The following is a 23,562-nucleotide window of genomic DNA, read 5'->3' as shown; positions in this document are numbered from 1 at the left end:
GGGGGGGGGGATTGAGACAGTGTCTCACTATGTAGTTGAGACTGATCTGGAACTCACTATGTAGCCTAGGCTGGTCTCAAACTCACAGTGATCCTCCTGCCTCAGCCTCCTGAGTGCCAGGATTACAGGTGTGCGCCACCACACCCAGCTAAAAAAATGTTATCTTAATATAGCTCTAACTTTTTAAAATTCCATTTTCTTTCCATTGCAGTTCTCTGCTAGACTCCTCTCATTTTTCAAAGCTGGGTTTGTCCTGCACCCCACCCTGTTGGCTCCACTGACACAGGGGCTCATCTTCCAGGCTCTGTATTGCTCAACCATGATACTCACTTCTCATCATTTGCAAATTTGATTCCACTGCTTGTGATAGGGTCAAGGAAGAACCAGTCAAACCCAGGAAAGTACCGATATACCTGAAGACAAGATGGAAGCCATTTTCAGAAGTGCTAATTAAGGTATCTCAGCAGAAGGCAGGCCAAAAACTCAGTTTAATTTCTGGAATTCACAAGGTGCTGCTCACAGTGACTCCTTCAGAGGTGTGGGGGAAGAGGCAGCACAGGGCCAATCCTACCCTTACAGCGTCCTGGCTTTGTGGCTGGGGTTGCCCTGAGCTGCAGCCAAAATACAGCTCAGAAACCACTCAGCAAACACACGAGGGCCCCACTTCTGGGGAAATGAAGGACCAGGACTAATTTCTTCATACAGTTTCAGAAGAAAGCAACATCAAAAAATTAAGACAGGGCCAGGGATTTAAGCTCAGTGGTACCACACATGCCTTGCAAGTGCAAGGTCCTGAGTTTGGTCCTCAGTACCAAAAAAAAAATTAAGACAAAGTAAAGGACTCCTGGCCTGCATGAAAAAGAGGCCCCAAAACATACAGCAGCCCAGAGGCCCAAATTGGAAGGAGATAACAGCCAGACTTCAGAAGGGCAAGGTGGGGCCAGCTCTCCTGGAGGCACCAGCAATATTGTAGGCTTCAATTGAGAGAGACCAAGAGTTCAGACTGCCAAGAGCAGGTGCCTAGCTCACGAGGAAAATCCAGGACCCAGAGAGTAGGGGGCACCCTTAGTTCCACCCAGGGAGGGAGCCACACAGGCAAGTCCTGTGGGGCCAACTCCCCTCACACAGCCTATGGTGAGCCTCCCTCCTACCTGGATGTAAAGTTATGGATTTCTCAGGAAGCTCTGTAGGTGGGATATTGTATAAAACCAAGATCTGTTTCAAATAAATTCTATTCATTAGAATAAATTATTTTAAAAAAAAATCTATACTTGCCACTGAAAATGGATGGCTCTTTGCTTCTTCACGAATATTAGTGAATGGAGATTCCAATATAAGGGCATCTGGAGGTGTCTCTAGGTAAATAAAAAATAGAGGGGTCTGGGAGATGGGAAAGAAGCTGATGATAGACTGGGGCAAGAGGCCCCAGGTGAGTCTGAGAGGCCTCAAGTACCCAGCTCGCTCTAACACTGTGCTGCTGCCCCCAGCACCCGCAGGACATCTGTGGCAGGGCCCAGACAGTAACTGGTAAACCACCGCTTCCTTACCTCGCTCACAGAGCCGTCGCACCAGATTTGTCGCCACTCTGGGAGGAAAGAAAAATAGTTTGGTTAAAATAAAACAACAATGAAACAAAAACAAAATACAGTTTGGTTGAATCTTGACCAGAATTTTCCTAAATAATCCTGGCAAAGGGCTCTAGAGCTGCTGACTGGCTGGTGGAGGTTGCGGTCCGCCTGGAGGATGTCAGGATAGGGTGGCAGCACTTGGCACCCACCAGGCACAGGGGCCTCATGCCATCCATCCAGGGCTGCACCTGGCAGGTCGTGTGCCCAATCACAAGGACAGGCAGCATTCCTCTACAGGGGCCTCTCCTAGGCAAATGCCCATCTCCCCACCAGAGGCAGGAGTCCTGGCTAGATACTCCAAGTTTGCAGGATGCTGTCCAAGGAAGGATCAGGAGCAGAGAAAAGCAACATTGCTGCCCAAGGAAAAGGTGATAGGTAACAGTGCAGCCCCCAAATTGAGGCAACCACCCTGGATGTCCCATCAGTAGAACTATCCAAGCCGCCTGTGCCTGTGCCTGGGACATATGATGGCAGGCAAGGGAAGAGGACTCCCCTCCCCGACTCCACCATCTCGCTGATAAGACAGACAGGGGAAAATTACCTGCAAATGTCCCTGCTCTGTACCACGAGCTGATGGCCAGTACTGGTGCTCCAAAGCCAGGTCTGACACAAAGGGCACTTTCCCTTTTTCGTGGGGCATAGTCTCCATAACCTGATGCTCACCCCATCTCAGTGCAGGCTGTCAGTCCCGAGATACTCCTGGGATGAGGAGTCATGGTAGCCTGACCCATGGCCCACCTTTGTGGGACCCCATACCCACCCCAGGGTCAGAGGCAACAGGTACCTTCAGGGTTAGGGACATCATGCAGGAGGCCTACTCAAAGGCACCTCTTGCCGGGGGCTCTTACCCTGTGCCCAAGGAATGGCCCCAGATATACACAGGGTTGTCACCACTTCTTGCTTTGATCCAATCAAAAACATGGAGTGCATCATAGGTCATGCCCCGCTCCGATGGTGTTCCTACTGAGTCACCCCAACCTGTAAGACAGGATCAGCAGAGGAGGAAGTTCAAGGCAATTCAGGACCAGGCCAGTAACAGCAGAGGTTGACCTGTAGCATTCCACTTCCTCTCCAAAACTGGAGAAGGAGAGGACCTGGAGGTGATTCTGCCCCCAAGGATTGGACAAATCAGCCATTCCTGGGTACTCCAAGTGATGGACTGCACACCCGACTAGTGACTAACAGAACAGAGGTGATAAAATAATCCCAGAACCTAAGACACACCTCCAACCCCGAGGCCTGGTAGGGACAGCCAGGAAGGAGCAAACAGTCCAGCCAGTCAGAGGGCAGCCTGCCCAAGACCCACAGAAGAGGAGATCTCCAGGCTCAAGGTACTGCTGACCGCCCCAAGCCTTCTGCAGTCTCAAAAGAAGTTGCGTCCAACTGTATTTCTAGCAACTCAGTAGTGAGTTATCATCAAATGATCTAAAAGCACTACAAGGTTCAAGCTGGCTCTGCTGCATGAGCAAACCCCACAGTGAGTGCACAGGCTGCTTGCTCCGTGGCCCCAGAGACCCCAGAGGCGGAAGGATGAGGAAGGACAAGGCATGGACAAGGCCATAGGAACATGATGACAGAAAAAGACTAACAGAAAGACGAAGCGGGGAGCCAGACTGGGACAGAAAGAAAGGAAGAGAGAGACAGGGACACAGATAGAGGTGGAGCTGGCCTTCTCATGTAAGCTTAGCAATATAAGCTTGCTAAGAAAGGGAAAAACAAGATGCTGTGAGGATTTCCTGTCTGGGTACACATGAAGGGAGGAAACAGAAGGTGCCCCTTTATTGCACTAATGTGTGGCTCATAGCAGGAAGAAAAAGTCCTTCCCAGCATGGAGTAAAGGAGGAGGCAGGACAGAGGAAATAAAAGATAAACAAGAGACAGGTAAACCAAAACTAAAAATTTTGCACTTTTAAGAAAACTGCAACTTCTGCAACCCAGTCAAAATCACCCAAGGTTTCCATATCAGCATTCCCTTGGTTAAATTTAGGCTCCTTTCCTTCCAGATCCATCACACCCAAAATTCTTCAGGAATTCTAAACGTTCATAAATTGGCCTAACTGTAAAAGTAAAGAACAGAAACCTGATTCTAATATAAAGGAACAGGTTGAAAGAATCCAAAGTATGTTTAAATTATCCATCTTTAAAAAAATAAAACTGGGCCTATACCTGTAATAAGGCCAGTACACTTCTGGGGGTGGGCCACCATTTCCTGGGGTGTCCATCCCTCAAGAAAAGTCTAAATAACGGCTAGGGATTTAGCTCAGTGATTCTAGCACCTGCCTCGCAATCTTAAGGACCCGAGTTTGATCCCCGGTACCCCCCGACCAAAAAAAAAAAAAAGAGAAAAGCCTAAATATTCCAGTTTTGGGAAATAAAGTGCATCTCTTTCAAAGGTCTGCACTCTGTTTATGTACATCACTTTTGAATTGCTGCCTAATTTCTGCCCATGCCTCTTACTGCCCAGTCCTGAAAATTCTTTTTCTGCGATAGCAGCAGCATAACTATAAACCTACTCATCTACCTTTTGGGTAGAGTAGGTTAGATTCCTTATCTTAGCTTCAGGAACTTCCCTGGACCCTGTCCAGTGACAAGAGGATGAGTCACTTTCCAGCTTCTCATTTTATTATTTTTCTGGGCTACAACTTTGGGCGGTGGCCCAAAGAGCCCCATCTTCTAATCCCAGAATTGGCAACAATGCCAGCCAGGCTCTGCCAGAATTAAGGTGGCAGAGGGACAAGGGCTGCAAATGGGCTGACCTGGAGGCCAGCATGAACCAGATCATCTGGGTAGGCCCCAAGTAAACTACAAGGGTCTCTGTAAGTGAAGGAGAGGACAAAAGTTAGTGTTTGGGCTCGGCGTAGTGATACACACATTTGCTGATTACAAATTTCAGGCTACCCTGGGCAACACAGCAAGAGCCTGTATCAAATTCAAAACAGGGCTGGGAATGTACCCCAGTGCTAGAGTGCTTACCTAGCATGTGCAAGGCCTGGGTTTTAAACTCCAGCATTAAATAAAAGGGGCCAGAGCATGCAGCCTGAGACTGAATGTGCTAAAAGCTGGGTCCACGTGTGGAAGGGCCTTGAGCCAAGGAGGCCTCTCCCACTGGAAACACCAAGGTAACATGCTCCCCAGACACCTTGCTCACACCTTTATTCTACCTCAGCAGCTGAAGATTTTGGATTTCTGACTCTAAGAATTGCAAGATAATAAATCTGTGTTAAGACACCATGTTTCTGGTCAACTGTTACAGAAACAAAAGGAAACCAAAATCACCCCAACATACAGCCAGCAGCCTCTTTCTTCTATCCATCTTTGTGCGTCTTGGTCTGAGATGTCTACACCACTATCTATCCCCAGAGGGGTAAAGCAAGCTGGCCAAGCAGCCTTCCACCTGGAACACTCATACTGAGGGGCAGAGAATATTCCTCTAAGATACGGCTTGCTGGGGAGGCGCACACCTGTAATCCAAACACTTGGGGAGCTAAGGTAGGAGGATTGCCATGAGTTCAAGGTCAGCCTAAACTACACAGTGAGATCCTGTCTCAGACAGTCAGACAGACAGACAGACACATGGTTCCTTGTTCCTACAAGTATTTCCGCTGCCTGCCAACTACAATGTTTTCAGCACAAATTGAACTGTGTGCTCCTGCCCTGCCCAGTAGCCAAAGCAAGTCCACTCAATAAAGGAAGGAAGAACTGTGGGTGGGACAGAGGACTCCATCTTCCCTCCCAATGGCTCTTTCCCTGTTTTTAGCACTTCAACAAGATTAGCTCCACTCCTGGGCATAAAATGTGCCTGAGACCAGGTGCGGGGAAAGTCTGACTCCAATAAAGAAAAGAGACAGCATTTTCTGCATGCAAATGGCATGCTGGGGTCCTAGCCTCAGGGCCTCCCTACCAGGAGGGTTTCCTGGATGTCTATACTATCAGAAGTTTTGTCAAAATGCCCAAACTCTTCCCTAGCCCAACACAGTGGCAATTGCCACAGGTCATAGCGAAGCAAAAGAAGGCTACAGGCTCTGCAAGGTCCTCAACCTAAGCCTATCAGGGAGGATTAGGAGAAATGGGAGTACTCAAAAGAAGTCTCACCTCTGTAGTCAAAGGTGACCACATGGTAACCAAGGGTACTCAGCACCTGTGAAGGGAAAAAATGCATATGGTCTGGTAACAAAACCAAGCATCTCTGAATGGGGCCTCTTGGGACACCCACCCAGAACTCTGGGCTCCTGCCCTGTACGCAGGGGGACGTGACAGAGACTGTCAACACACAGTCCGGCTCTGATTACACCTGCTGCTGCTTGGATGGCTGAGGGCCCCGGAGAGCAGGAACAGCTCCTCTGTCTCTGGACAGCACTGCACTCCTACTGCAAGTGCCCAGGCCTCCTGGGCACATACAGCTTGCAGAGCTGCCAGCAGGCTGACCTACCAAGCACAAAAGCAGACCTGGCTGGGGGATTCCACAGGGATCCTTGCTGCAGCAGTCCAGCAGCCCTCAGGTGTTTTGCTTTTGATGAATTTTTTTCTTACTATTATTTTTTAAATACCTATGCCCTGTGCCCAAGCTGAGGTCCGCCCCAAGCATTATGAGAGGCGGCACACCACCAGCCCACAGCCTCTCTCTAGTATACAGAGAGCTGGCAGCACCTGCCTGGCATGCTGGCACCCCTTGCAGAACCTGCACCCAGATCAGCTCCAAGCCTACCCCAGGACACAGCAAGTTGTTTCTACAGCACGAATTGTGAGAGAACTGATCATTTCTCTGGCACTCGATTTTCCTAACTTGATCCAATTTAGTTAGTGGGAACCTTCCATGGCAGGGAAAGATGGGCTCTGCATCTGCAGATTGCCCTTGTGCCCACAGCAGATGCAGGTGCCCTCAAGGGGAGAGGGATGCAGGTTTGGGAGGCCCAGCATGTTATACCAAAAGCCCCATTAAGTCTGCCCAGAATCCAAGCCAAGCCATGCCACCACAGCTCCCAAGTTGAGCCTATACCTGGGTACCAAGGGTTGCTGCCAAAGCACATAGTTTCTCCTTTTTTATGAGGAATATCACCTTTAAGGACATGTTCATGCCTTTTTCGGTGTCTGGGAGATGGTCCGCCAGGTGTGCACTCTAACCTGGGAGGCCACCCCTCAAGGCAGAATAGCCAGGCCCTGCTCACCACATGGCCATCTAGTGACTCTCCTTTGTTCCGGCCTCCCAGGACCCATGCACTGACCTCTGGATTTTGATGCTTACCTTGTAGAGCTCCACTCGGTGGTCACCACCTCTGGCAAGGAAGGGAAACAGAGCAGGTGTTAGTATCCTTTTCAGAGTGGATCCTACAAAGTCTGAGATCCCAACCCCATTCCAGAGAGGGACCCAGGTGGACAAGTGACTTTCTCCTCGGGTCCCCTTTGTATCCACAAGCTTGCCTCTGGCAGTATCATGCCAGAGAAGCACTTAGGGAAGATTTTTTAATTATTGCAGTACAGTGGATCCTCCAGTTACAATCAGCCTGGCATATAAACAACTTGGGTTACAACTGGTATTTTATTTTTAACTTACGACCAAGTCTGAGTTATGACCTAAATGCCAACCGCTTGTGCTTTAAACAAATTAAATCCTTAAGAGTTCTTGAAGGAACATTACATCCTTTCCTCGGTGGGGTTGAGAAATCCTGGGCCAGTGTCTCTCTAAGAACTCAGATCTGCCTGTGTACAGGAGAGGGACTTTGAAGGCTGTGCAGAGGAACCTGAGCCTTCAGTTGACCAGCTTGAGTTAAACCAGTCATTGAGAATGAATTGAGTTTGTAAGTCAAGGGTCCACTGTACATTTCAACAGACAATGCATACCTATAGCCCCAAATTGAAGACATACAAAAGGAAACACAGCAGGCTCCCATCCCCTACCTCAGCTCCCCACAGCCCACTGCTCCCTCCCTGTGCTAATATCCCTTCTCACATGTACACCCCACAGGTGGGGCATGCTCCTGGACACAGAGGTACTGCAGCCATGACCTGCAGTTGCCACGTCTTTCATGTGGAGACTCTTACCATACTACGTGGGAATGGCTGACCTCTACACACTCCACAGCAGACTAGTTTCGCCAGACATTTCTTATTTCTGAAGCTGAACATGCTTTGCACACATCTAAATGTTTCACATGCTTACACTTCTGTCTGATGAACTTCTGTGCCCTCTGTGGTGACCACACAGCAGGTCACTGGGTGGGAGGGTGTTCCAGTGGGCAAAGGAGCTGTGGAGGAGCCTCCCCTCATTCTCTCTCAGCTGCTCTTTCCTAACAAGCATCAGCAAGGCCACTTCAGGTATGTGGGTGGGTGGTGCAGCAATGCTGCAGGGGAGACAACAATGAGATGAAAGAGGAAAACCAAGGCACAAGGACAAAAATGTAAAGGACTGTACTTCAAGACCAGAAGAAAATACTGCAAAACCTTTTGGTTATCTCTAGAAGAGTTATGATAGTGGTTTTCCAACTTTTCCAAATTCTCTGCAGTGAGGAAAAGGGAAAAAAGGCTGAGGAGCATATGGGGTCTGGACCTCAGGAAGATGGGAGTGCTGGGGTCCTGCAGGTCAATGGAGCAAAGCTGCCAGGGGCACCCCACTGAGGTCTGGTCAAAGATGGGGATCAGGGAGTGAGTGAGGCAGGCCCTCGAGAGGTGGGGCATCAAGGAGAATGCAGGCGAAATTGCAACACAGGCAGTTTGTGGAGTGGGAAGGATAGCAAACTTGACTGTCACCGTGCTCCTTTCAGACCTAAAGTTACAAGCAGGCTTTGTCTTTTTCTATCACATGACTAGCACTGCAGAACCGAGCCTTATTCATGCCAGCTACAGTTTCCCATTTATAGAAAGATGTTACCAGAGCTGTTTACATTTGCTCTCTGACAAGCAAAAGCAAAACCCACTGCAGCTTGTCCCCATAAAGAAGAGAGCAGACAGCGTGGTACACCCATCACTCTGGTAAAGCACCCCTTCTCCACATAGAGACCAGACATAGGCCATGTTTTTGGGCTCTTCTTACCGTGCTCCCTGCTCCTAGGCACAGACACCCACCCAGACGTGTTCTCCCTTCCAGAAAGGCCCACACACTGTTTTCTCTGCTGCTTCCGCTTGCAAAATGCTGACAGTTCTGCTACCCTTGCTCCAGCCCTGCAGGTGCCCTGCCTCCCTGCCACTGCCTCTGATAGGCAACCTAAGGAAGCTACAGAAATAGTGACCCTGAGGATTTCACACAATGCTCTGGTAAGGAAATGCACCTTCCCTCATCCTCCTCTGGACTCCACAGAAGTACTCCTGAAGAGCAGCGGTGACTTGGAGGGAACACAGGTTATCTTTGGTTGAGGACAGCAAGTCTAGTTCAAGCTGAAGGATGAGCAATTAAACCCACTCAAGAGATTCATCTGGATAAAACCATGAGGCCTGACCAGACAGAGACATAAACCTCAGCAGCAGCCTATTAGGATACACTGATACTGTTAGTATCTGGGTAGCCAGTAGAGCGCTCTGTGGTGGGCAGCCAAGGGGACTTACGTGGCTGCGCAGACCTGCACTCTGCCCTTGGAAACAGCCTGGAGAGAGAGAGGCTGGGTTCTTCTAACAGACGCAGTCTCCCACACCCCAACCCAGTGCAGCCACAGACAGGCTGCTCAGGGCTGCAATCCTCAAGTCTACTCTGCAGACCAGACTGCTGGCCCTGTGTGCACTGCCCTGTCTTACGAAAATTACCCAAACTGTCCCACCCCAATCCCACTGGAACTCTGCTACCCCTCTGCTCTTGGGATGTTCTCCCTCGCTACAGAAGGTCTGTGAGCCCAATTCTGTGGGACTACAGGTTTAGTTCTGGCTGGGCCCCACAAAGGAGCCGTGCTCTGCAGGAAGGATGCATCCCACATAGGCTCCTCTGCCTCACCTGGTACCCGCATTTCCGTGCAGGTACAGAATAATCGGGTGGCTGGAAGCCAAGGCATCCTCATACCACATCTGGTCCTTCCCTTGGGCGTTCTTCCACCAGGCAGCAGGGATAGTGTGCCTGGAAAAAGCAGCAGAGGTGGTGGCAGCCATAAGCAGGGTTATATAGGGAGAGCAGGGAGCCCACTACCTACTGGAGGGTGGAGAAGCTGGGGCACAATGTGTCCCAGTGATAGAATAAATAACCAGGAACAAGCTGCAGGGCCAGCTGCAGACAACCTCAGGAGCATTCCCTCAGGTACCTGGGAGTCTTCTGGGCCACAAAAGGAGGTCCCTGTAGCAGTTAACAGGGTAGGGGGGCAATACCGCTCTTCCCTAATAATTAGGTCAGAGCCCTCCAAAGCCCTCAAGCCACACGGGTAATAGGAACACACTTACTGTTGGCTCAAATGGCTCTACACCTGCCCAGGCACCCAGAGAAAATTGTTCTCTCAGGCCAAACTTTCCTTCAGAGCAATACTAAGGGTAATTTTAATTCAGGTCAAACTGGGGAGCATCTGAATCAGGTCTCTATAAACCTTCAAATTTATTCTACATACCAGTGACAAGCATCTTTTAAGAATCAAGTAGCCAGTTTTCTGTCTTTTAGAGCTTAAGTTTCAGTATTCTACTCTTTCCTTTCTTTTGTACTGCAGTTTGAAGCCAGGGGCACTCTGCCACTGAGCTGCATCCCCAGCACTTTAAAATAAACATATATGTTTATTGTAACATATATAAACACGTTAGTTAATACACACATGTATTTTTTTTCCTTTTTTTTGGCTTTTTTGAGACAGAGTCTTGAGATTATCTATCTATCTATCTACCTACCTACCTACCTACCTATCCATCCATCCATCCATATCTCCCTCCAAGCTGGCCTTAAACTCACTCTGTATCCTAGTCTGGCCTCAGACTCATGACAATCTTCCTGCCTTAGCCACTTGAGTGCTGGAATTACAGGAATGTGTCACCCTACCCAATAGCATCTCATCTCTGACCTGCTCAAGAGGACCACATTTTGGGGTAGAACTGGCCACTACAACAGTCATACACCTGTGTACTTTAAAGGTGCTGGTGCTGACCAGCTTCCAGAAGCCAGTCTACCCAGCTCCAGGCTCCTGATCAATGAATTCTCCAGGAAACTCCCAGCCAGCAAGAAGGTTCTATTCCTGCCCTCATTCCCCTACCCCTCTCCCACCCCACACCAGGTGAGAGGAGCTGAGGCCACAAGGCTCAGGGTGCTGCTGGGAGACTCTCTCAAGGCAGTGCTGCTATCCCCTCCCCCGCCCCCCCCACACCAGGTGAGAGGAGCTGAGGCCACAAGGCTCAGGGTGCTGCTGGGAGACTCTCTCAAGGCAGTGCTGCTGGCTGGCCTGGTGGGCAGTGAGTGCCCATGGTTACCACAATGGTACAGGGGCACAGACGTGGCAGCACTGGCACCCAGAAACTCACCAAGTGGCTGTCATTACCTTGAATCTTGCCACTGTTGTCACAGACTTCTCTGGGCAGGCGGTAGTTTATGTAGGTGCTTTCAGACTAAGGACCAGTCCACCAACCCTGCCCCACAGCAGGACGCCTATGCTCAGAAGGGTGAGGCCCAACTCCCTTTCTTCAAAAGGCTCTAAGCATAACAGGTCAGCTTCTAATGGGCACGAGGGTCTGAGAGTTGTGCCAAGTCACACCAGAGCATGACAGACTCCAGCCCAGCACCAACTAAGAACACACTCGCCCTTCTTGTTTTATGTTTTTTCCAAATGTCTGCACATCCTCTCGCTCACACTGGGAATCTACTCATGGCATTCCATTTACAAGCTTCTCACATACGCAGCAGTTTTCTGACAGCAGAAAGAGACTTCATGGCTACAGAAAAATAAACCCAGCTAGATGAAGGAACAATGACTCAGAGCTGCTTCTAAGAGAAAAAATAAAGTGCCAGCGAAGTGCTTGATCCATCCTGATTCAGTTGTTTGGTAATACCCACTTTAATTCAGAGAAAAAATATTATAACACACTCTCAAGGAAACACAGTGAAGTTGCAGGGCTTAAATTCAATTTAAAAAAAATTTTTTTTGAGACAGGGTCTTACTATATTAGTTCAGGGTGGCCTTGAATTCACCATGTAGCCCCTGCTGGCCTCCAACTGGCGGCAATTCTGTCTCAGCCTCCCAAGTGCTGAGAAATACAGGCATAAGCCACCATACTCATTGTAAATCCAATTTAAATTTAAAGCAAAAACAAAAAAACAAAACAGTAAATAATTAGAAGATGGCAAAAACTATCACTCCTGCTGAGAAGTTCTGCATATGAAAAGAAACCACTACTGTTTCCAATAGGGAGACATTCACTTCAAAAAAGTGCATTCACAGTGTTTGCCATTCTGTGTGGATGTGCTCTTTGTTTCTAGCTTGCTCCCCACTCCTTCAGTTTACCTTGGACAGAACACTCTAAAAATAATCTGGTCTTAAAGCCTCTGCTATTAGGAAGACCCCAGAACAAAGACTGGTGCTGTCTTCATCCCGTACCGTCAGGATCAAATTTAGCTGAGATCTTCCCTATGGAACAGGAATGAGTAAAGAGAAAAATCAGCAAGCGACACCTCAGAGCTGCCTGTGAGGGGCACTGGCTACAGCTGCATGGGACACTCACCAGACTCCAATAGTCACATCTTCCTCTGGCTGGAGGTAGTAATTGCAGGTATGATTCAAACCTTGCTCCTGTGGTTTTTTCAAGTCAATGAAGTAGGGAACCCTCACTGCAGGGGACAGAAATGGGAATCAGGGTTAATGCATGTTCAGGGGCACACAGACAACTGTGCACACTCACGCACACAGGCAACCTGCCCACAAATGCACAAAAATGCATGCACACATACCCGCTGACATGTGCACAGCTCACCCACACACACACCTGCATATACACAAGTCCACATGTGCACTGACCCCTACACACAGCAAGGTGAAGCTCCCATAGGGTCTGTCAGACCCAGGCCCCCAGTCTCAGGCAGGAGTGGGGCTGAGTGTGCACTGGAATACAGATGGCTCCAAAGACAAAGCTGTCTGGGCGGGGTCTAAACAAGGCCTGGAACCAAAAGATTGTTCTAGATGTAAGATATGCATGAGGGCATTTAAAGGGTTAGGGCAGAAGGGCACAGGAGCCTTCAGAGGAGCTCAGCTAAGCCATGGGTGAAGCCTGAGGCTTTGGGTGGCAGGGACCATGGGGCAGGGATGACATACCAGATGGTTTGTGGCTAGAGCCAGAAGATTCAAGGACAAACTGAAATTAGGAGGCAAAAAAGTAAAGGAATTTGGAAGTGTCTAACTTAACACAGAAAACAAGATGTGGAGCAGCTGAACAGATGAACCCAGAGGACCTGTTCATAGTGAGTGAAGTGAGCACAATAGCAACAGGAGTCCCGCAGTGAGCCGGCCAATGAGACAATGGCTGGATCAACAGGTGCTCCACTGGAAAATCATGGTGTTAGATCCAAGGGACAGCAGTAAGGTCCTGTGGGTGCCATGCAATCCCACTCTGTTAATGTAAACACCAGCAAACAGCACTGATGTTCACAACCACACCCACGTGTAGCACAGGAAAAATAGATGCACATGTCAGGTATGTGTGGCAACACCATTTGTTATGGCTTAGATCTATATGGACCTTTGGAAGAGAATTCAAACTATTATAGAGAGCTAAGTTAGGGAGAGATATGAGCAGTCACACAGAGCTAGGCTCTCAAGGGAATCAGTGCAGAAGATAATGCATTACAGGGCCTGGGATTTAGCTCAGTGGTTCTCAGTGGTTAGTTAGCTGGAAAAGGGGTCTTCACAAGGTAATGGAACCTGAATTAGGTCATCAGAGAAGATCCATCCCTTCCTAAAGATCTTTCTTCTTTCCACGTACACTTGCTGCATGATCTGCTTCCCCACTGGATCAATTATTACCTAAGCAACTATGCTTGTAATCTTATTGGTCATCACAGTTTTTAATCATGTTACACCCAATCTTCTTTCCACGTACACTTGCTGCATGATCTGCTTCCCCACTGGATCAATATTACCTAAGCAACTATGCTTGTAATCTTATTGGTCATCACAGTTTTTAATCATGTTACACCCACCTCCAAATTTTACTCTATAAAACTTCCTTTGAGAAGTGGGCTCATTGGCAACTCACTTTCAGGTCCCCTCCTGTCTCTCAGGAGTTCTCTCTCTCAACAAATATTTCCTACTGTGGCCAGGGATTTAGCTCAGTGGCTCCACTGCCTGCCTCACAAGTGCAAGGTCCCAAGTTCAATTCCCGGTACCAAAAATAAAAAATAAAATAAATAAATAAATATTTCCTAGTTAAAAAAAATAATTCCTACTCTTAACCTCCATTGTTCCTTAGAATTTATTCTTCAATTTTGAGGAACATGAACTTGGTGTATCTAACATCTAGCTGGTTGGGAGTTACATTTATTTCTCCTATATCAGAAACACAGGGGAACTACAGCTGACTTGCTGTGAGCAGGTGGGGCTTGGTAGAAGCAGTACCTTGTATCCTGACAAAAATGGCAGCTAGTGACAAACAGCAGGACAATCCTGACTTCTGGCCAACCCTGCTGTCTAGGAGGAAGCCACAGCTGCTGACGGCTTTCTCCAGTGAGGAGGGGGTTTGCCATCCCACATGACTAACTCTCACTTCCTCAAGTGTAATCGAGACTCTAGGAGTATTTGCTGAATAACTTCATCATCTGACTCATAAGGACAAAGGACATACATGCTTCTTCCTCAGACCTGCCTGAACCTACTGGGGATGAATCCTCCCTGGATTGTCTACACCACCAGCTTCTTAATCTACCTTTTCCCAAGGAGCCAGCTAAACTTTTTAAACTCCTAACTTTCCTTGTTACAGCTGAGTCATAGTCCCATAAAAGACATGTTGAAGCCCACCCCCTCCTACACACACCTAAAAATGTGGCTTTAGCTGGAAAAGGGGTCTTCGCAAGGTAACGGAACCTGAATCAGGTCATCAGGGAAGACCCTAACCCAGCACAACTGTTGTCCTGACAAGAAGGGGGAAGCCACATGAAGAGGACCATGAGCATCTACAAGCCAGGGGAGACAAGGACTGCTGACCCCTGCCAGATGTAGTCAAGGGCAAGAACTGCATCCCAGGTAGTGCACCCGGCTGACAGTGTGGACTCAGACTTCTCGTGGCCTCCAGGACTGTGAGGGTAAGTATTTGTCTTCCTAAGACTATAGGGGCAAATGTAAGGAAATGCTGTATGCCATACTGAGGAGCTCAGGTTGTATCCTGGCTACTGGACCCAGTGAAGGCTCTGGCCAGAAGGAAGTCTGGAAAGTGTGCCCGTATTATCAGCCGCCCCTGCATTCCAACTCTGTGACTTCACTACATGTCTTAGGACCTGCATGCAGGTTGTGTTTGATGTCCCAGGCCATCACCTGACTACTATAAAGTAAAGGGACCCCACAATGGAGCTCACAGTCAGTCTACACCTGACTCATTCAAGTCACCAGTCTCAGAAGCTGGGACTGTCTACCCTGCTCAACAGAGGGCAGTAGTGTGGAGGGCAGAGGCCATGTACCCATGGCTTAGTCTCAGGCCTCTCTCAGTTCTCCATCCACCACCTGCAGTTCTGCTGGTACTCCATGAGAACTAGCCAGCCCCAAGAAATTTAGGAACTGAGAAGTCAAATTCTACTCCAGGACAACCTCATTCCAAGACAACTGGTCTTCCACTTTTATTTTTGATTTAAAGAATAAACTGTGAACTGTGAAGAGGAGGCACAATGAAGGCCTTGCTTTATTCCATAGCCGTCCGACCACTGTGAAGATTCTAAGACAAGGTCTGGTTGGTCCCCAGGGCACACAGCCCCAGGGAGCAGTGGCTGTCAGAATCACCTAGTCAGTACAGGTTTACTGAGCAGAAAAGCCACAGAGCAAGGGACAAGGCAAGGGGTGCACAAGACAGGCCGCTTCCTGTGGGCCAGTACCAGGTGAGCACCAGGACCCCTGAGATCATGCCTAGTCAGATATTCCTTTGGCTGTCAACTCTTCATAGCCCCCGTGACTTTGGGAAGCTGCCCGAAGCCCACCCTGACCAGACCCACCTGCAAACACAGGGTGTAGCAGAGGCAGAGGGTATAATGCATGGGCAGCCCCTCAGGAGCAGGCCATGGCAGGGTGCTCCCCCACATCCAGCCCAAGGACTGGGCTGGCTGCCTTCTTCCTCCTCACACACTTGCTGTTATACCCCAGGGGCCCATTCCCAGGCTCCAGACCTCTGGCCAGCAGGGCTTGTCTAGCTGCTCACCCAAGCCTCTGGTTCATCTAGTTTTTGTTATCCACCTCTGTCTATGCCATCACAAGTCAGCAACCACAAGACAAGCAGGCTTGATTTAAAAAGGATCACACAGACAACAGAGCAAGGGAATAAATATGTGAATGGATGGAAAACAATCTACTCTATTGCTTTTTAGTTAATCTGGGAAATTCTTGATAGAGAAAGGCCGAAATGCTGAGCTTGATGGACAGTTGTGACAGTGTGAGGACCCTGTGGTCCTGGGCTTCACCTCACTCATCATGGCAAGTAACAGCAGCCTTGCTGGGTGAACCGTGTCTCGCCAAATCTCAGTCACTCAAGGGGGCTGCAGGGGCCTCCAGGGAAAGCAAAGGGAAAAGAAAAGAAAGCTACCAGGGCCAGGCATAGCAGCAAAGGCCTGTAATTCCAGCACTCAGGAAGCTGAGGCAGAAGGATTGCCACAAATTCAAGACCAGCCTGGGCTACACAGCAAGTTCGCCAGCCTGAAACACATAGTGAGACCCTACCTCAAAAACAAACAAACCCCAAAAAACTACTGAGAGTTCACAGGGACTGCTCTGAGGAAGGAAAAAGGCTAGGGATTACAGATCTATTTCCAAAGAGTGGTGAGCCCCATGCAGACTCTAGGCAATGTTCTCCCTGGCTTTGAGTCAAGACTTCCTTCACTGGAGACACAACCCTGATCTCCAATGGGAGGGCGGTGACACCCAGGAAGTACCCCTACTCCCAGGCCATAGTAGTTGCCAGGCGCCACACAGACATGGCTGGGATGGATCAGAATTGGGAATGCCAAGATAGCAAAAGCATGCATGCTATGTTTATCTGGACAGACATATTAAAAAAATAAAAAGACTGGCAGGAAAGAAACTATAGTGTTAAGAGATTTCTAGAGGTAACACACTTTGTCATTTATACTATTTTGGGTTTTTTGGCTAAGATTCCATGTATTTTTTGCTTATGAAAATATATTTAGAGTAGAGTAACACTTCAAATCATAGGTACTATATGCTGCTTCTAAAGTTTTTTAAAAATCTGATCTATACATTTGGTTTCAGACAAATTTGACATGAGTTTTAGGAATACATTAATCACATTCCGGAGCACAAAAGATCATTTTACTCCTTCAATGTCACAACAGACAGCCACAGAGTCATGATTCTCATCTGGAGGGGATGAGAACAAGGCACTATGACCACCATGCTCTCCCCTATCCTGAGGTAAAACTCCAGGGCACCAGGGTTGAGCTCAGACCCTACCTCCTCTACCTCTGACTAGGAGAGCTGGGCATGGACACTTAAAACCTGACGACACAGTGGCTGGAACACTAACAAGCTGGAGCTGCAATGCAGAGAACGCCCCCCCCTACCCCCCCCTGTTCAGAGCTTCTTTGGGGAGGACCCCGTTGCAGCTACCTAGGGAGGGTGGCAGGGCCTGGGGGCAGGCTGTTTCTTCCAGGAGGGGCAGCCATGGTGAGTGCATACCTGGAGTGTGGCGTAGGAGCCAAGCAGGGTCCAGGGGCCAGGCTGTGCAATGCCCAATCATAGCTCCCAGCATGTTGCCTGCTGGTGTTAGGTTTTTTTGAGCAGCTTTTTAAAAGAGGTCAGAATCAGGTCTGTATCCTACTGACAATTAGAGATCTCCTTTAAAAACACTGGTAGAGCACTTGCCCAGTATGTTCACAGCCCTAGGTGCAACTCCCACAGCACCTCAAAGGCAAAAACACAAGCACCTTCCACAGCTCCTGCTCCCACGTAACAGACACGTGACAGAAAACTTTAGGAACAGATACCACCAGGCTCACGATAGCCCCGCTGCCCATGCATAGCCTCCTCTCTGCCCTGAGGGAGCTGAGGGGGAGGATCCAATTCTGTTCTGGCAGAACACTCTGCCATCCCCGTAGGGAACCAGCACAGCAAAATCTGTGGGTTGTGCCTGAAGTAGCTCCAACAATTATCTGCAGGAAATCAATACAGATCTTTGCTTGGAACACACAGTGTGCCCCAAGGGACAGCATCTCCACACACTTCTCTGTAAGCAGAGCTCATACCCTGCAGCAAAGGCACCTGCCCTTGGTGTAACTCCTGAGTAAGTTTGGAAGAACTGTTTGGGTTGAGTCTAAGGTCTGCACTGGCAAATCTGCAACCCTAGGATACATGGTTACACTCAACCCCAAACTCTTCTATTTACCCTCTACATTTAAGGACATTAGACAGAAATCAAAACTCCCTTGATAGTAGGGCATTGTTAGTTTCTATTTAAAGCACTGCTTCCCCAAAAGTGGCAAAACTCAGACACCATAAATTCCTAGAAGTCTGATTACTCATCCAATACAACAATCAAATGCCTTTTAGTATATAATACATATTTTACAAGAACTTTATCATGACCAAATAAAAAAACCTAGTACAGATTTGCAAATAGTAACGTTGACCTTACTATTTCCATTCCCACCAGTATAAAGAACAAATTCTCTGTTAGCCAGTTTCTGCCAACTTTCTATAATCAAGTCTGTTATTGGCTGAATAACCAAACTCTTAAACCCAGACCCTAGAGAGCCTACAGTACTATGCTGCTACAGAGGGGTCTCAGACCTGAGATGCACCACTCCACTCACCTGTCTCAGCTTTGCACTTCCCAGGCCACCATAAAATCCACACCACCCAGCACCTAGAAGCTCCTCTGTGTGTCCCCTCCATGACCCTGCATTCCAGGTCACCTGGTGGTACCTCCATCTGTCCTCCCCCTCAACTCCTAGCTCACTGTTCCCCCACAGCAGCAAGCCTGGCTTCTGAACCTGACACAGCCAAATTCACCCTGAAAGAGCTCACATATAGCCTGCACAGAGTCTACCCTGTCCTGTTCCAGTGTTGTCTGTACCATCCTCAAAAGCACTATTCGTGCAGCAAACCTGTCACTGCCCCCCACCCAATTTCCTAAAGCAGGAGTTTCTAACCCCAGAGCCAGGGACTGGTCCACAGCTTGTTAGGAACCTGGCCACACAGCAGGAGGTGAGTAGGGGCAAGGGAGCAAAAACTTCATCAGTATTTACAACTCTCCCACCCCTGGCATTACCACCTGAGCTCTGCCTCCTGTCAATCACCAAGGCATTAGATTCCCATAGGAGTGTGGACTAATATGCCTATGCAAGTGAGGGATCAAGGTTTCAAGCTCCTCGGAATCATCCCCAAACTATCATTCCACCACCCCCGTGGAAAATGTGTCTTCCAGGAAACAGGTCCCTGGTGCCAAAATATTTAGGGACAACTGATACCTTTCCCCTTTCTCCCAAGCAACACACATACACATACTCTCTCCCTCCCTCCCTCCCTCTCTCTCTCTCTCTCTCTCTCTCTCTCTCTCTCTCTCTCTCTCTCTCACACACACACACACACACACACACACACACACACACACACACACACACAAAGCTTGGGAACACACACAGTCCAGGTTAATTCAACGTGCCTATAACACTCTAAGGTCAGCACAGACAGCACAGAAATCAAAGCATGTTAGGTTTTCCTAAGGAGAAAAAAAATAAAAATTTCTTTAAAAGGAAAAAAATGACATACTTTTTATCTCTCTCACACACACACACACACACACACACACACACACAAAGCTTGGGAACACACACAGTCCAGGTTAATTCAAGGTGCCTATAACACTCTAAGGTCAGCACAGACAGCACAGAAATCAAAGCATGTTAGGTTTTCCTAAGGAGAAAAAAAATAAAAATTTCTTTAAAAGGAAAAAAATGACATACTTTTTTTAGTTTAAAGGTACTAGATTTTTCAATGGTCACCTTTTCTAAGGATAGCCTCTTCGACTGCACATAGAACAAAGTATCTCCATCAGGACAGCTGTGGATGACTTTTCATACTATCAACATCTCTAAGAACAGCCACTCAGGGACCAATGCACACGGAGCAGCACCCTCACAACACCCTGACTGGGCAGACACTGAGAGTTCCTGGGCACTGACAGGTGCTATTTCTCCATCTACCTACCTGCACATTGTTCCCTGAAGATTTGTACATTTCATTACATATAAATTCAATCTCACAATAAAGACACCCACTAAAATCAGACATCATCATGAAAACAAACTCTTAAGAAAAATTGACACTTACCAAAATTCAGGAAAATCAGTTTTGCCTGTATCCCAGGGCACAGTCTGACGAGAAAGGGAATGGTGATATATAGCCCCAAGATACACAGAAGCACCTTCCTCAGCCGGAACCACAGCCCCTTCCGCCTGCAGGAGAGAAACAGTTCACAGGTCAAAGGGTGACTGGCACTCCCTTCAACTTTTTAATGGCATGGCCAGCATTATCCAACAAGGGCTACACGCAGTCCCTCAGAAAGCACTTCACCTGACATGAGACCCCAGCTGCCACTTCATCGTAGCAGAACAGCTTCTCTGGGCTTTGCAGTCACTGCAAGCTGGCCACAGTCCTGAGTTACTCATTAGCTCTCTGTGGGAAGCAAGCACACCCAGGACATCAGCAGAACCTGCCCAACAAGTGCTAGGGGAGAGAGCTAAGGGCTGCGAAAAGGGCTAGGGCTGCAAGAGTGTCCCAGTGCTTCTGCCCAGCCCCTCGCTGTCCCAGTCTCTTTTCCAGGCCTCAGGCTGGTGGGCATTCCCAGAGTCTCAAGGCCCTCTTCTGATCCCTAACACTAATCCTAAAACTCTTCCCAACCTCCTTGCAGAAACATCTCTAGCCCTGATTCTCAAACTTCTACAACGAAAATTTGAGGTTGCTGAGGCACATCTGTTTGTATAGTTTCTTTTCTTTTCTTTCTTTTTTTGGTACCGGGGATCAAACTTGGGATCTTATGCTTGTGAGGCAGGCGGCAGAACCACTGAGCTAACTCCCCAGCCCCCCAGCCATTTCTTACTGTTACATTAGAAGTTAACATTTTAAAATGTCTAGGGCTGCAGATATGGCTCAGTGATACGGTGCTTGTTTAGCACGCATGAGTCCCTAACTCCAAACTGGGCCACCAAAAAAAAGGCTATTAATCCATCAATAGTGACAATAAGCATTCCATTATACATTAACATAAACATTTGTTATGAAAAACAATTCTATTTTCTAGTACTAGAAATTTTAGCGAGAAGTGACATCCACAATTTTATACATTTCATTTTTCTGGTGCTGGGAATTGAACTCAGGGCTTTGCACACGCTATGTAAGCACTCTACCACTGAACTCTGATCCTAGCCCTTTCAGACATTTCTTTAGGCTGCACTGTTCAAGCAGAAGACAGAGATCATCCTGTCTGTTCCTGCATTCAGTCTGTCAAGACACTGGAAACACACTCAGACTTGGACCAGCGTGGAAAAGCAAATGAGCAAATCTCTATGTACCGGAAATTACTTTGGCCTTGCTGACCTCCCACACATCTGTGCCCTCACAAGTATGCGGGGCATGCTCTTCTAGAAAAATGTCAGTACTACCAAACTGGACCTTACTGGGACCAGTTATTTATTTCTGGATGTAAGGTGGTTCGAAAATCACACTGAACTACTGATACACACAACAGAGATGAACTTCAAAAGCATTCAGCTATGCTAAAAGAGAAGGCCACAGAGATTATACACAGTAATATTCCAATTACCTGAAATCCCATAAAAGGCAAAACAAAAGACACAGAGAAGCAAAACAGTGATTAGAAGGGCAGGGTAGAGTGGGACATTGACTGCACCAGGCTCCAGGGAATTTGGAACATTGACTGCATACATCTATCAAGACTCAACTGTACAGGTGGAATTGGGGAATTTTATTACATGTAAACAACACCACAATAAAACCATGTAAATATAAACTGATAAAGTTGATGACAAATATTCACTCAGGTGACATCATTTTCCTCCCCTACCCAGCAGTTCTATAAGTGGCTAACAAGCAGGTTGGTAAAAGCCTGTGTCCACATCTGCACTGTGCCCACAGCCCAGGGTTCAGACAATGGTACAGTAGGCATGTGACAGGCACCTGGCACCTGGGGACATCATTTGAGAATATCACCCAAGTGATCTGGTTTAGCCTAAGCTACCAGAGAAAGAGCCACTGGGCTGAGAGACTAAGCCAGGAATACAGGAATTAACTAGATGGTGTGGGATTTCTTAGTTACTTTCCTGTCACTGAGACACAATATCTGACACCCTCAACTTAAAGGAGAAGTTTATTTTGGTTCAAGAGTTTAGTCCATAGTTGGCAGGCTACAAGGCAGAATCAAGATGGCAGAGGGACATGGTGGCGGAAAGGTGTTCAACCCACAGTAGTGAGGAAGCAGACAGAGAGGAGAGAAGCTGAGGACAATGCCCCTAGTGACTCACCTCCAAACAAGCCCCAGTTTTTTCTTTTCTTTTTGGCAGGGTCTTGCTTTGTAATTTAGTCTGGTCTTGAACTTACTATGCAGCCCAGGCTAGCCTCAAAGTCATGGCAATTCTCCTGTGTCAGCCTCCCAAGGGCTGGGATTGAAGGTGTGTGCCACCACACTGACTATGGCCCCACCTTTTAACAACACATTTAGCTACTGAACTTATCAATGGATGAATCCACAGATGAGTACAGCACCCCAAGTTTCAATCACCTTCCAAACACATGAAACACCATTTTAGATCTAAATATCATATTCCACCCCAACCCCAAAAATATTTATGTGCATCTCATTATGTAAATGGCATTAGTTCATCTCTAAGAGTTGCCAAAGTTGTTAATAGTTCTAGCCCTGCTGAAAAGCCCAAAGCCAGTTTCCTGAGACTCAAGGCAAACTCTTAGCTATGAACCCTGATAAAACTGAAAAAGCAAGTTATGTGCTCCCAAGACACAAAGGCACAGAGTAAACAATCCTATTCCAAAAGGAAGAAATGGGAATAAAAAGGAACTGAACCAAAGTGTGACTGAAGCCCATCACCACAAATATTAAATCATGTAGCTCCAGGCCCAGAATCTAAGGCGCATGGAGGCAAGATGTGAGGGCTTTGGCAACTCTGCCCTTAACAGCCCTCACGGACTCTCTCTCAGGGTGGCTCTGCTCACTTTTTAAGGCTTTCCTCAAACAAAGTTTCCACATTCCTGGCATCTCTAACTTCGTGGGGTTTCTACTCACTTTTGGCTTTACTCTCACAGCTTCATGCACTGTCCTTGTGCACTGCCTGGCCTCCCAGGCCTTTTTTATTATTGTTGTTACCAGGGATCAAACCCGGGACCTTGAGCCTGCAAGGCAGGCAGCGGAACCACTGAGCTAAATCCCTGGCTCTCCCAGGCCTTCTTTTGAACTCTGGATGGAAGCCTTCATGACCCTGACTATTGCATTCTGCATGTCTGAAAACACTGTGAATGACACTAGGGTTTACCACCAGCTTGAGTAGTAGCCAGGCCCCCTAGCATCACGGCTGCAGAAGCCTCAAAGCGCCTATATGGCCGAGCACTGTGAAATGAATCCCAGGGAACCAATTCCCCAGACAGCCCTTCTCAAGCAGGCATCCCAGGGAATCTTCTCAGGTGAATGCTTTACAGTTTTGTACCCTTGAATCTGTGAAGAGTGGAGTCTTGCTGACTCCTTAGATGTCCTAAAGCCACCTATTATCCTGATGCAAAATACTTGGGTTCTTTTTAATGCTAATCTTTCCTTTGCCAACCCT

At 47.9% G+C, this 23,562-nt stretch overlaps 1 protein-coding gene across 1 annotated transcript in view; it reads right to left on the bottom strand.

Moving 5' to 3' along the window:
• Abhd12 (abhydrolase domain containing 12, lysophospholipase) overlaps nucleotides 1-20,328 on the bottom strand; it is a 25,367-nt gene extending 5,039 nt beyond the window's left edge. Inside the window, exons 1-10 of the mRNA XM_010625615.2 lie at nucleotides 20,285-20,328; nucleotides 20,042-20,166; nucleotides 12,231-12,336; nucleotides 9,544-9,663; nucleotides 6,871-6,901; nucleotides 5,721-5,766; nucleotides 2,477-2,606; nucleotides 1,548-1,585; nucleotides 1,276-1,355; nucleotides 331-413 (exon numbers count right to left, since the gene is read on the bottom strand). Of these exons, the coding sequence (XP_010623917.1) occupies nucleotides 331-413; nucleotides 1,276-1,355; nucleotides 1,548-1,585; nucleotides 2,477-2,606; nucleotides 5,721-5,766; nucleotides 6,871-6,901; nucleotides 9,544-9,663; nucleotides 12,231-12,336; nucleotides 20,042-20,166; nucleotides 20,285-20,313 (788 nt within the window). The 5' untranslated portion in view covers nucleotides 20,314-20,328. The remainder of the gene's footprint in view (nucleotides 1-330; nucleotides 414-1,275; nucleotides 1,356-1,547; nucleotides 1,586-2,476; nucleotides 2,607-5,720; nucleotides 5,767-6,870; nucleotides 6,902-9,543; nucleotides 9,664-12,230; nucleotides 12,337-20,041; nucleotides 20,167-20,284) is intronic.
• Nucleotides 20,329-23,562: the final 3,234 nt, after the last annotated feature.

This window comes from Fukomys damarensis, unplaced genomic scaffold (genome assembly GCF_012274545.1).
Source record: "Fukomys damarensis isolate Sample0158 unplaced genomic scaffold, DMR_v1.0_HiC HiC_scaffold_7, whole genome shotgun sequence".
NCBI lineage: Eukaryota > Metazoa > Chordata > Mammalia > Rodentia > Bathyergidae > Fukomys > Fukomys damarensis.
Note: the sequence above shows the minus strand (reverse complement) of the source record. Positions and strands in the feature narration are given on the sequence as shown.